At 34.5% G+C, this 15,458-nt stretch overlaps 1 protein-coding gene across 1 annotated transcript in view; it reads left to right on the top strand.

Moving 5' to 3' along the window:
• Positions 1-14,801, top strand: part of LOC105361342 (alkaline phosphatase 4-like) — an 18,396-nt gene extending 3,595 nt beyond the window's left edge. Inside the window, exons 4-7 of the mRNA XM_011498480.1 lie at positions 4,464-4,631; positions 5,863-6,174; positions 13,189-13,609; positions 14,486-14,801. Of these exons, the coding sequence (XP_011496782.1) occupies positions 4,464-4,631; positions 5,863-6,174; positions 13,189-13,609; positions 14,486-14,703 (1,119 nt within the window). The 3' untranslated portion in view covers positions 14,704-14,801. The remainder of the gene's footprint in view (positions 1-4,463; positions 4,632-5,862; positions 6,175-13,188; positions 13,610-14,485) is intronic.
• The last annotated feature ends 657 nt before the right edge of the window (positions 14,802-15,458 follow it).

Genomic DNA, 15,458 nt, shown 5'->3' on the forward strand with positions numbered 1-15,458 from the left:
TTCTATTCTCGACGGCAAAATTTCGAATTCGTTGGTCACGCATCTGATACTTTGCACAGTCGACAATACTACATCCAAGGCCTCTGCACCTTAAATTTTTCCCACTTTTTCGTCTAATGAATTTAATTGCATCCGCGAGTGAAGTCGGATAAGCAAATCGTAAACGGTCTTGACAATTTTAAAGCTAATTTTCGAGATGTTAGCATAGAGATAGGTTAGAAGCCGTCGAAATATATATATATATATATATATATATATATATATATAATTTCAATGGCATTACTGTCATTATTCCATTTTCTTTGTGGCCTGGGGATTTTTAATGCACTAATTTGCTCAATTTTTACTCGCGATCGGATATTTTTATCGAGATTTAAGGATTGGCAATATTGGCGATTTGGAAGGGCATTTATTTGAGGATAATTTCAGCACGAGTGTCATTAAAAAATGAATCCGTAATTACGTGACATGTTAAATCCTTAGAAGGATTTATAAATCCTTTTAAATTATAAATATATAAAAGCAGAAGGAATCTTATAAAAGGAACTCTACAAAAAGTAGAAAAATGAAGTAATTGACCTCGATTTATCATAAGAAAAAAAAACAAAAAACAAACAAACAAACAAACAAACAAACAAACAAACAAACAAACAAAATCAACTTTCAACGTTGTTGTTTAATTTCGAAGTAAGAAAAGGATAATTGGATTAACCTTCGTCGTTTCAAGAGAATTCAATTTTCTTTTCAATTTTCAATGGGAATCATTATTAATCCGATACATCTGGGATAAATTGGAAAAGCGAATTGAGGCAAATATCGGTGAGAACTATGATTTTCATTTATGCCCGTCAAAATTTAATATTCTTTAAATATTCTTAATCAACTATTTATAAAGTATTTCTCTTCTTTTAAAAAAAAAAAAAAAAAAAAAAAAAAAAAAAAAAAAAAAAAAAAAAGTGCTTAGAACGTGGTTAATAAACTGTAAAATTATTCTCTGAAATTATGTTGAAATTTTGCAGAATATATAGCAACTTTTATGCTCTCGTTGCGGCGAGTATTTATACCAACAGTGATAAAGTTAATATTTATTAGAATTTAAATAATATTTGCAATTTCAATATATTTATAAATAATGTTTATAAACAATATTTATAAACAATATGGCGTACACGCGTTAGGAAAGCTTGTCATTGATTTCAATTACATTTTAAACGACTCTTGCTAATTGTTTAAGACATAGCCAATAAGTTGATTATATTTGTTCATAAATTTAATACGCGCGTCACCATTCTTCCGGAACAAATAATTTCTGTAATATCGGTGTTTCTGAAATGCAGCGCACTGTATCGGAAATTGATAGAATCGCGGACATTAGAAAAATTTTTCATTCCCGTTCGACCGCCTCGTTTCTCGACCTTACCTAACGCGCATGAATTTTTTTTTTTATCAATTTAGAAACCATGGAGACTCGTCGGTTAGAAAATAATAATAATTGAAACTTCTTTAATATTAATATTACGCAATTAAATTAAAGCATAAATTTTTTTACAAATAATACAATTAAACCGGCTGTATTTGCAGTAGAATGAATTTAAGATTTTTCATATCATTTTACGTTCATCATTTTACTCTGCCTAATCGCTATGCAGTTGTTACCGCATATTAAGTAAGAAAAAAAATTCTTCACATATAATATTTCAATTCGTTGCTTTATCATATCTTTTATATTAAATTATACTTTTACTGATTTGTAATTTCTTTTTATCCTTTTGTATTGTACACCGAAAAACTCGTGTCTATCTTCTTTTTTTTATCATTATCATTATCATTATCATTATTATTGTTATTATTGTTATTGTTATTATCATTATCATTATTATTGTTATTATTGTTATTGTTATTATCATTATCATTATTATTGTTATTATTGTTATTGTTATTATCATTATCATTATTATTGTTATTATTGTTATTGTTATTATCATTATCATTATTATTGTTATTATTGTTATTGTTATTATCATTATCATTATTATTGTTATTATTGTTATTGTTATTATCATTATCATTATTATTGTTATTATTGTTATTGTTATTATCATTATCATTATTATTGTTATTATTGTTATTGTTATTATCATTATCATTATTATTGTTATTATTGTTATTGTTATTATCATTATCATTATTATTGTTATTATTGTTATTGTTATTATCATTATCATTATTATTGTTATTATTGTTATTGTTATTATCATTATCATTATTATTGTTATTATTGTTATTGTTATTATCATTATCATTATTATTGTTATTATTGTTATTGTTATTATCATTATCATTATTATTGTTATTATTGTTATTGTTATTATCATTATCATTATTATTGTTATTATTGTTATTGTTATTGTTATTGTTATTATTATTATTATTATTATTATTATTATTATTATCATTACATAATGAAATACTCGATATATTATAAAAATGTATTGTTATGTTATTATTATTCAATTAATTAATAGATTAAATTGATGTAAGTAATGCTTGGGGGGGTTGCTTAAATATACGAATAAGCTTGTAAATAAATATCTTAGTATTACAGGAAATTAAAGTATATTAAAGTTATATTTAAGTGCATATTTAAAAAATGTATTATATTTTAATGAGTAAACATTCTCAAATGTTACGTTAGTTATGATTTTAATATCTTTAATATATATATTTTTTTTTTTTTTTTTTTTTTTTTTTAATATAAAGTACTACATAAAATTTTAATCACTATTTATTGAGCGAATAGCTGATTATATAAAAAGTAGTCATTAAAAATTTGCTTAGCTCGTTTCTCTTTTACAATCCCATCTTTAGAAAAACAAGATTTATCAGTTGGACCATTGGACGGCTTATTACATCGGCAACAATATTTTAAAAAATTTTTGTCTCTGAGCTTTTTAATCTCCTCGTAAACTACGTTGAGTTCATCCTCGAGACAGTGATCGGTTTCGCAGCTCGATAATTTATACGCGTCGAGAGAGGCCTTGATAACTCGTGCGCACGCGGAGGTCGCGACCCTGAGATGCTTAACGGACCACGAGTTCGCGAAGAAAACGTGGGGACGCTTTGAAAATTGGGGACAGAACTTTATGTTTTTTAATGATGGTTGAAGGTGTCGAATAGAAATTCGTTAGTCATTGGGTAAAGGTTCTGTCCGGCCAATGAGATTGTCCATCCTTAAGACTACGGGGTTTTTTTTTTTTTTTTTTTTTTTTTTTTTTTTTTTTTTTTTTTTCAAAATTAAATTTAGACAAGCAAAGCTCACGATACGCTCAAATCGATCTCCTCGAGCTTGTTTACAACTTCCTTAATAAATTGTGAAACAATGCGATTGCAAGAATAATTGAGTGTCGAGTTGCATTATTCGCATCCTGTGAGAATTCAAATATCAAAAAGATTCGATGCAAGGATACTTGGATTATGGACTTACCGATAACTTTGCTAAATATATATATATATATCAATCAATATCTCAATGAGAAATGAAAGAATCTGCGATTTATTATGTATAAATGCCTACGTATTTGTATGAGAAAGATCGATATGTCCATAAGGATGCGACATATGCACTAGATAGAGGCTTTTTTCAATATTCATGTATAGTTAGGGAGTAATTTTATCTATTTATAATAATATATTATTAAATAGAAAGTTGCTATAAATTGTAAAAAGTTTTAATATTTATTTCATAATTTCCATATTATTATTGTACTCCATAGTATTTAATAATTTAATTTTTTCTTTTTCTTTTTTTCATGTTTTTTTTTTATTTTTTATTTTTATAAACAATTATATGCAATATTTAAAGTATATATTTAACTTTAATTTGAGCCGTATAGTTATGAGTTTTAATTAAGCAATACAGTTTTGCGTATTGATTTAAGTGCTTTAGAAGTTTCAAATCTAGATTTTAGCCAATTAAATTTTACGAATAAAATGCCAATAAAGAGCTTCTTAAACACGATTTAGTTACCCGTATGTTTTTATTATTTTTACGAGTGTAACAATAACGTCTTACGTTGCTTTTAAACTTTTCTAATGTCAAAGATCAAGGTCACGTATACTTATAGAATTATCATTGGTCGTAGACAACTGAAATTCAGCTAAAAAAAAAAAGTTGCATGTATTTATAGAGAATGACAGGATTGTTCCTTCATCGTTAACATCCCACGAAAGGATCTCGGCCGCTCATTATCCTTCGAGATTCAAGCGCAATGCCTATTAAAATTGACCAGGAAGTCTCGTCTTTTAGCGATCCATCATTTTGGCGGGTGGATGAACCGAAGGATAACCGAAGTGGCGCTAGCTAGGTCGTCACACGGCCAGGCTGCCAGACCGAGGCTATGTCCCACACTCTTACGAGTGTCCGCATCCTCGTACTAAGTCCCATGATTTCTGTCTGCACCGCAGGATTCGTGACGACGACGCGGGTAACGCACGCGACGCCCGGGGCGCTGTACGCGCACGTGAACAACCGCGACTGGGAGTGCGACACGACGGTGCCCGTCGAGCATCGGGCTTGCATCAAAGACATCGCCAGGCAGCTCATCGAGGATGAGCCCGGGAACAAGTTCAAGGTACGTGAAGCAGCTACTCGCGTTCGCGCGGCCCCCGGCTCGAGCCTCCGCTTACTTGCCCTTCGCCTCCTTATTGCGCCTTTGTACTCTACTAAGTATCGTGGAGGAGCGATGAGTAATCGATCGGCGTACCATCGTCGACGTCACTCTACTAACGCGCAGTGCAAATTTAATGGGCCAACTTGGCTGGAAAGTTCGAGGCTAATAAAACGGCGACGCTTTTCTAGATAATAGCGAGTTCGCGTCATGTTTTGTTCGCTGATTCAATGACGAATGCAAATAAGCCCGAATCCAACTAAATACGCGTGACCAAATTTTCACGAAATACTCCTGTCTCAATGTTACGCGTGAGTGAAATTATTTATCATTGCTTTGCATCGATTCTCGCTAAAGCTGCAAAAAGAATATTAAAGATTTTCCCAATTGATTATTAAATTTTACATGATTTTCAGCATGAAAATCTTAAATAAAAGTAAGCCTATAAATATACGACTTTATAGGAGAGATTAATGTAATTAACCGCTAATGTAATTATCTAATGAGCACTTTTTAATGATATATTTTTCACAATCACGTATTATCACATCGTAATCTTCATCGTAATATTTATTTGAGCCGAGAAGCAATTGTTCGATAATGCAGATTACATTTAGTTCTTACATTTAGATCAATATTTATCTCGATAATTATCGAGAACATTTATCACGATAATGTAGGGTTAACGGTGTATCGATTTAACGAAGTCTAAAGTACTTTTTACGTTAACGAAACATACATACTGATATTGCAGACTACTTTTATTAATCTACTTTTATTAATCTAATGGCCTCTTAGTCTGTGCGAGAGTGCCTCCTTCATAAATCGAGCCTTATAGCATTAATCTATAAAAATCAGTTTAATCATGTGCGTTTAATCCAAATGCTTTATAGCCGTAATTGTCGAGTGTCTCCTGCTTTGAATATATTTACCTAGCGAGTAAATTGAGAGAAAAATGCTCCTATAATTTATCGTTGGTTAAGCTTGAAAGGCCGGATGGTCGATGTGAACGTAAAGGGCCATGGCCCATCTCGGGGGGCCTGAATTATTGATTAATGATGGGGTAGACGGGGCGCGTCGACGAGCGTTTGTCAAGTATCTCGCTCGAGTCGAGCCAATTCTCGCTCGTCGAACCAACACGAGCCAGTCCGCTCGTCGGACGTGGACGGAGAACAAAAGCGAGGCATGATCGTAGGTGATAATGGGTGGCGGCGCTGGAGTGTTGGGCCTGACGATGGCGGACCCCGAGCCAGAGGCGTGCAAGCGCGAGGACGGCCGCCAGCTGGTGCACGATTGGTTGAACGCGGATCCGGGCGCGAGGCTCGTTACCACCACCAAGGACCTTATGGCCCTCGACCTCGCCAACGCCACCAAGCTCATGGGCATCTTCGGTAGCGACCATCTGCCCTACGCCGCCGTCAAGCCCGATCACGTGCCCAGTCTCGCGAACATGACCCTCCAGGCCATCAGGATGCTCCGCAAGAACAAGAACGGCTTCTTCCTCATGGTGAGTGTACGCGCGCGACGTATGTTCGAGGCGCCGAATGCTTTTCTCGTGTCGTGGAATAAATTGCACGTGCCTAGAGCGATCGCTGATTCAGCGTTTGGAATCTTTGATTTGTACAAATTTGCGCCGATTTCCGGGGAACCACACCGGTCGCGCACAATTATTTAGCGGCCGAAATAATCCGTACGATTTACTATTGCCCCGTCCGACATCAAAGGACTTAATTGTCTCGTTTGTCGGCTCATGGCTCTATAATTAAATCGCTGCATCGCTGGTCGGTATCTCACTCCTACACTTGCGCTCTCTATCTATCTATCTATCTATCAATCACTATCTCTATCTCTATCTCTATCTATCTCTATCTCTATCTATATCTATCTCTCCACTTTTGCGATCGTCTATGTGCATCGTCGAATAAACGATTACACGAAAATAATCGATATTTTTCCTTCATTTTTTCATTGCTCAAAATACATTTATTATGACGTTACATTACTTCTCTACGCTAATAGATGCATAATAAGGCATTCCAAGGTGATATTGAAAATCCATATCTTGGCTTACGTGGTTATACATAAACTTCGTGTTTAACCAATCAACTATATAAAGTCTTAATTGCGCATTTACGCTCGTTTATCACGATTTAACGCCGCGTATAATATACTCATAATGCCAATATAATATAAACATTGCCGTGAAAAAGATAGCGATCGAGCGCCAACGCGCGATCTCAGCAATGAGAGATACGTGGATTATTTTTAAACCACGGAAAGGCCGATTTATAATCGACGCGCGAGCTTGCATATCGGCGATTAGCACGTCTGGATTCCAAGCTTTTCCGAGGCGAGATCACGAAGAGCAGCCGTTAATGCAGGACGGACGGTCGAATGGCGACGACACTCGCTACTACGTTGCGCATGTCCACGGGATTCGTTCACCTAGGCGAATGGAAATGCTCTCGGCTACGAAATAAAGTCGTGACGCGGATGTGACGCCAAGGTCAGGGCTACTTATCCATGCAATTTCCAGTACCTAAGGCCAGATAGCCCCGAGGCTCGTCTAATCGTTAGCTCGGCGGCGGCTTCCCATTATTTGCCGCAACACGCGACATAATAACGGACGAAGCGACAGTTTCTCGTATGGCTACCGCTCGCTCACGATCTTTACCGTTGTGCCGACACGAGCGACTGTCCATCTAATATACGATATTCGTTAAAAAGAATTAAAAAGAATTAAAAAGCAATTTGGCAAATTTGCTTAATACTAGAAGACATTGGGTTTGAAAAATTAAAGTATTTGCCAAAGTATTTTATCGCTCCATTATCGACGTTTGGGCTTATTTAATTAACGACCTAAAAATATACGCGCAATGGCTATTTTAAAACGATTAAATTATATAAATTTGAATAATGAGAGACAGAGATATTGAGTTATATTTGCGATTCTGTTGAGCGGAGAATGATCGCTCGGAATATCGCTTGATGTTGAAATTTGAAACAGTGACGTTAAGAGTGCAGATTAATTAAGGCGCTTTACTCCTTTATAATTGCACGATAAATTTCTTTTTTAATACTTATTACTTCAATTGTCATTGGCAGTGTTAAAATATGTATCATTAAAAACGTATTATTATTAATAAACAACGAAATGAAACCCGTAAAATTTTTATTACTCTCTCTATATCTTTATTTATTCGACTACTCACGTAGTCCTACATAAACGCAAACAATTCATTGTAAAAAAGAAAATAATTACTAGCTCCAGGCCACCGATAATTTCAAACGGTTACAATTTCATCGCCAATGTTCATTTATTTTATTTACAGTTATTAACATAATTTCGACAATGTAGTCGTGATGATAGCGTATCATAGCACTCGGATACATTTGGCATCGTGCGAACAAAATTAATTTCATACATTTTATAAACTTATAAACATTCTTCTCGTCATCGTAAATGCTTTTCAGCGCATAAATTTAAGAAATAAAATATTATTTATTTCTTCGATGAGTCATTGAGCACTTTGAGATAGAATTTCATGTTTCTGATCCTGAATCTTGAAAGTCAAAATTATTTTACGTGAATAACGGTATATGTTCTAAATATAAATAAGAATTAACATTCCATACAAATAGATACGAAAAAAACAACATTCACCCACCGTTTTACTAATATTAATATAATTAATTCATCGTGTAAATAAATATGATAAAAAAAAAAAAGTCGGTGATTTTTCGTAAATATATTTTTAATTTGTTAAATTAGTTGTTTGTAAATTGTAAAATTGTTATATTGTTATATTAGTTGCAATTGACTAGAATAGCATTGATTCGAAGATACAGTTGAATATTTTGATCTAAATTAATTGACAACAAAGATTATGGAAAAGCATTATTGTATAATTCACATTAAGCATTTAATAGTTAAATATTTAAAATGAATTGCATTATATAATTGCGAGATATCGATTTTATTGTTTACCATATTTTATGTCATGTATTAAGAGTGAATTTTTTTATATCTAATTATAATCTATTTATCGTTTTAATTGCAATAGTATATAGCAAATTTTTTATCCAATACTGCTTGTATAAATATTTTCAAAGCTTAGTTTGAATTAAAAAAAAAAAAATTATATATATATATATATATATATATAGAGAGAGAGAGAGAGAGAGAGAGAGAGAGAGAGAGAGAGAGAGAGACAGATAGATAGGTAGATAATTATATTATTTGAGTAATCAAAGTAATAATGTTAATAATGCATATTAAATATTGAATTGCGGTATGATTATGATTATCTCATTAGATGTCATTAATTTATTTTATTTTATTTTATTCCTTTGTATTAAGTATCTGGTTATTGTTTTAGCTTATATCGGCAAAACATAAAATATATATTGGGCATGACTGACAACATAATATCGAACAAAATGTTATGATAATAAATTTTACGACCGTTCCGTAATATTATAGTTTATTTTAAAATTTGTCACATCAGATTAAATATGTTTTATTACAAGTATAATGTAAATATTTCTTCTTCACTTTATTATAAATTTTTCAAAGCTTCATATCGTAATGTTTGTCATTAATATAAATCACATAGTAAGGACATAAAAAATATTATCAATTGAATCCTATTTATTTATTACATTAATATTTTAATACTAATATACTATCATTGTTGTTGTTGTTGTTGTTGTTGTTGTTGTTTTTGTTATTGTTGTTGTTGTTGTTTTTGCTATTGCTATTGTTTATTATTATTATTATCATTATCATTATTATCATTGTCATTATTATCATCGTCGTCGTCGTCATCATCATCATCATCATCATCATCATCATCATCATCATCATCATCATCATCATCATCATCATCATCATCATCATCATCATCATCATCATCATCATCATCATCATCATCATCATCATCATCATCATCATCATCATCATCATCATCATCATCATCATTATTATTATTATTATTATTATTATTATTATTATTATTTCGTTTCCAATTTGACTCGTAATCTTCTGCGCAATTTCGTAGCCTACAAGTTCAATTATCGCGTTTGTTATTATTAATTTCTCCTCTACATTCATAAATCATTCGTTATTCTACGAATTCAAATGTCTATAACGACTAATGATTACTCGCAAAGCACAACTAAATATCGATTTTATTAACCTATATAATCACTTTTATTTTAGTGCATTTATGTATAGAGGTTTCGTATGCTAATTAGATACTTTCTAGATTAATTTCATATGCGTCGACACTATTTTTATATTCCAAATGTAAATGCACGTGAAATGCTCCTTACTAATACGAAAATTATGTTCCAATTTGGAATGTCCATTTCATTGGATAGGTAAGTCTCGTGCGAATGTACATTGTTAATGTACGAAAAATTGTCGATTTAACATTTGAAAATCGTGTGCAAGTAATTTTTCTACAATTCATAATTCCTAATGCTCTACATTTCGTAATGCTCTATGCATTTAACATTAACGTATAAATTAGGTCTAACTTTTGCACAAGTTACATAACGTACATTCAAAGCACATATAGAAAAGTCAATATACCGACGTTCAATAATCGTTGTAATATAATGTGACGAGCTAATGGAACAGTAAATGCTTCGCGCGCATCAATTGTTGTAAGACCTCGTCACTCTTATAGAGAAATTATCAACGAATCTGGATGCTCGCAAGAGCGGAGAGTGATATATCCGTCGAGTACATAGGTCACTAAGTGAAAAATTGCGAAAGCCACATAGACAGTTCTCGGGTTAAAAATGATCACATGACCGACGGCAACTAACGCTGTCTCATACAGTAATCGTTGGCGAATTTTATTAAACGCGCTAAAAAGGTCACTTTTTGCTACGCTCTTGTTATACATTTATTATTATTATTATTATTATTATTATTATTATTATACGTTTATTATTATAAAGCAGCAAGCAGGACAATTTATTATGTTTATACATAGCCAATACGTAGAGTATATTATATTTAAATCTGGTCCAACTATTATTCCTCGTTAATTTATTAGTTAGTGTAAGCTTAGTAGAGAATTATTTAATATTTTTCAATATATTAAATATAGAATTTTTAGAATTTTTAGAATTTTTAGAATTTTTAGAATTTTTAGAATTTTCTAGACTAACGAGATAATTTTAGATAGGATAACATTATTTTCTAATATAATAAATGTATTTGTTATTTTTATTGAATAAAGTTTAGCAGTAAAGTGGAGAGAGGTGGTTAAGCTGTTATGAAAAGAGCGATGGGCAATGGGATTTGAGCAAATTGGGTAAGTTTTGGCTCCTTACGAATACATCGGATTGTCCCACAAAGCTCGACTTTTCCGGCAATGAAGGGAAATTTTTGAAATAGAGGAGAGGAGCTAAGCATCGGAGCTAAGCTCGAGTTGTTGAGAGGGCAAAATCCATATAAAACAAAATTAACTTTCATTATTTTTTATTATTCATCGGATGGGCTATTGTCGGTTATGGAAATCGTTGCTTCCCAATTTTCAAACATATAACTAAATAGAATGAAAGGAAAATCGGTTTGACAATTTGAAGAAAAAAAATGGGTAATATAATATTATTTATAAATTTCATATCAAATAAAAACATATTTAATATATATTAATTTCAATTCAAAGCTATAAAATATTAAATATAGTTTTATAAGTTATTAATAAAAATGTTAACGCCCCGTTAAATTATGTTGTTACTTAAATTTATTCTATTAAATCCAACATTTATTTATAATATATATTCAATACTTCAAAATCCTCGTTCATTTACATAATTATCGATTAATATTCAAAATCAACTTTGTATAATAAATTTCTATTACTTAATTTATTTACTCAATGTAAAAATATTTCATTTACTCACTAGCAAATTATTAGCAAATAAATCCTCGGCACTTACAAATATTTATAATATTATTTCATTATAAATTAACGAAATTACTAATCTAATTAAAAATGTAACGATCCTCTCTCTCTCTCTCTCTCTCTCTCTCTCTCTCTCTCTCTGTGCGCGCGCGCGCGCGTGTGTAGATGATGCCTATTTATGTGTGCGTGCACGTACACGCGCAAGTACGCAGTTCGGACATTTTATTTTAGAATTGAATTTATTACTTATACCGTGAATTTTGTATTTTATAATATAAAAAGGAGGAGGAAATATGGACTACATATAAATAGGATTTGTGTTAGATAATTATTTTACATCAATCTTTTTCCTCCGTACTTTGTTTAATCTCCTAATTTTGCAATATTTTGAATAATTGTCGTTAAATATTATAAATTTGGAATGTGCTTATAAAATTTATAAAGAGAAGGTAAAACATTAATGTATCCAATTTGAAAAAGCAACTTTGAGAGATAAATATCGACACGGTTTTTAATTAAAATTAATTAAACATCAATAACAGGATATAAAATATATTTTTTATCGAAAATAGAAAGTCAGTCTTGAAATGAACAGTTTTTATCGAGTATTTTTATTGAAATAAAATTTTTTTGTTTTTATTGAAACTAAAGATAAATTAAAAGAATGAATTTGTCTGGAGTTTGATTTTACGAAGAAGATAGGAAAGTTATGTTTGTATTGATTAATAAAATTACGTAAGATATAATGTATTTTCGAAATTCATCATGAAATGTTAGTCAACTGGTAAACAATGGCTAATCGTTGTTATGTATTACCTAATGGATTTTAATTTTTCTCAAACATCAACCCATCTTCTTCTTCTTCTTCTTCTTCTTCTTCTTCTTCTTCTTCTTCTTCTTCTTTCTCTCTTTCTACAGCTCTCCTCACCAGCACTATATATCAATAAAATCGGTTTTTATAGTGATTGGTAGGAGTAGGGGGTTTGGGCGTGGTCGACTCGAGTTTTATTCATAGCGATCTTCGTTATTATCTTCGAACGAATTATTTAATCGCGACAGCTGAAATAAAATTCATAAATTTCTATATTATCGTTTCTTTAGCAGATAATAGAAGCATATACGCGCTTATTTCTCGCAATTTATCGGAACATAAATCAAAGCAATTTAAATAGTGATATTGTAAAATTTTTTTTCTTTTTTTTTTTACTTTTAATTGGTTTAGCGTTAAAAAAATAATTCGTTGGAATTCAAGTTAACGGACAAGTAAAGTTGATAGATTAGACGTGTAATACGCGATCGTTATATCAGTTAAACGAAAGTAATAACGAAACGTAAGGAACAATAAAGTATTTTTAATAGTTAAAAATATCGAATATACTTCACATTATGCTCGCATAATGAATTTATAAAGTTTTAATTAATTCGATCGCTGGTGGGCTTAAATTAATTTCGGAAGTATAGTTTTGAACACGCTGCATTGGAAGTTTGATAATTAACGTGGCGGCTCGGCGCAACAATTTGCATTGAAGAAAGCAGGAGAGTGCAGAAGGAACGGGCAGATGGTTTAACGTTCGGCTATATTATTCTCTTCGCAGGTCGAGGGTGGTAAAATCGATTTGGCTCATCATCAGAATTTAGCGCGGATGGCGCTACGCGAGGTATCGGAGCTCGACGACGCCGTATCAACGGCCATGCAGAACGTCAACCTCGACGAGACTCTGATAATCGTTACCGCGGACCACTCGCATGCGTTCACGATGAACGGCTACCCGGAGCGCGGCAATGACATCCTCGGCCTCACCCATAACTTCGGCAGCCTTCAGAATTACGAAACACTGAGCTACGCCAATGGGCCCTCCTTTTATTACCACCGTAACAACGGATCAGGAGTTAACGACACTTGGCGTAATCTCGAGGTGGAAAACAGCAGGACCGATCCATTCTACAGGCACTTTGCCGCGAGGTACATCAAGGACGAGACCCACGGCGGAGAGGACGTCGGCGTTTACGCAATCGGTAAATTTGCCTTTTCCACTCATTGTTGTTTTTTTTTTCTTCTTTTTTGTCTTTTTCACGGAACATGCCACGCTACATTAATAATCGATCTGGAGCCACACAATAGATCCCCATGCGTCCCCATTTTAAATTCGTCGCTTGATCGTCGCTTGATCGTCGCTTGATCGTCGCTTGATCGTCGCTTGATCGTCGCTTGATCGTCGCTTGATCGTCGCTTGATCGTCGCTTGATCGTCGCTTGATCGTCGCTTGATCGTCGCTTGATCGTCGCTTGATCGTCGCTTGATCGTCGCTTGATCGTCGCTTGATCGTCGCTTGATCGTCGATCGTCGTTGCCTTTTCCACTCATTGTTGTTTTTTTTTTCTTCTTTTTTGTCTTTTTCACGGAACATGCCACGCTACATTAATAATCGATCTGGAGCCACACAATAGATCCCCATGCGTCCCCATTTTAAATTCGTCGCTTGATCGTCGCTTGATCGTCGTTTGATCGTCGCTTGATCGTCGCAGTTATATTTCGCCAATTACAAATGGTCGGTCGAGCGATGTAAAAATCAAGGCGTCTCGCGGCGTCGCTCTAGCAACTATCGGAGCGATAAGAGCCGCAATGAGGAAAAGCACGCTGATTACCAATAATTGAAAGTACCGTGTTTATGTAAGGTCGGCCCGTTGGCCGAGTCGGAGAAAGGGAATTTAGGCAGCTATGGTCGGACGGTCGGACCCGTTAGCGGAGGAAGCGCCCGGGCATCAATTACAATTACACGAGTTTCAAAATTGCCCTTCGCTCATGACATTTACCAATGCAATTAGGGATGATCGAGCGCGCCCGCACTCGCGCACCACAATGAATATGCTGGATTACTTTGTTTACTTCCAGGGCCGTATTCGCACCTCTTCCGCAGCACCTTCGAGCAGAACTACATCGCTCACGTGATAGCTTACGCTGCCTGCTTCAAGGATTGGCCCTCGCACTGCGACCAAGACTACAACCGCTACTTCTACGAGGTATCGTCGCAGAGTCGCAGCGCCTCGGACCTGGCCGTCGTGAGCGTCGCGCTCTTGGTCCTCGGACTCCTGGCGCACCTCTCCCGCTAATCACTAACTAGCCTTATGTTGTTGATTCACGCAGGTGGAAAACAGCTAGGCGGAGGTCGGAGGTAACACTCGTCGGACACAACTCCCTCCCCCACGAAGCCTGGAGAACTCCTAGACGTCGGCCACCTTGCAGTGCGTCCCTCATCCTTTTCCCTCCCCGGCTCCGCCCCTGTCGATGCCACTCCCCTCCCGGCTCCGCCGCTTCAACCACACGCGCACACACACACACACACACACACACACACACACACACACACACACACACACGCACACACGCACACACACCTTACAACATTCACAATCTTACTCCCTCACTCGATCAATCCATCTACCTATCCAACAACCTACCTATCTATCTACATGTCTGTCTGTCTATTTCGATCTATCTGTCTCTGTCTCTCGTCAATCTCGCCACTTTTGCGCATTGCACAGGTGTCGTGTCTTATAATGCAGGTGCCTATTATCCGGGCGAGAGTCACGTCGGATCACGCAAGAGTCACGAAGCCAAGCCGAGTTACGAATCGCCCGTCCTTTTCCTGTTGATCGCAGGTATTCGGCGGTCCAGGCGTACCGAGGTCTGATCTAAAGACGCCGAGCCGCGCAGCTTTCGAGCTTTTCACAAGTCAATGGTGCTTTATTCAGCTCGATAATTCGCGATCACTGTTCATTGATGCACACTCATTTTAATAAAGGATCCTTACCGCAGCCGAAAATCGTCATACATTTTCAAAAGCCACAACGATACAAGATTCTCC

The sequence above is a fragment of the Ceratosolen solmsi genome, unplaced genomic scaffold (assembly GCF_000503995.2).
Source record: "Ceratosolen solmsi marchali unplaced genomic scaffold, CerSol_1.0 scaffold30, whole genome shotgun sequence".
Taxonomy (NCBI): Eukaryota; Metazoa; Arthropoda; class Insecta; order Hymenoptera; family Agaonidae; genus Ceratosolen; species Ceratosolen solmsi.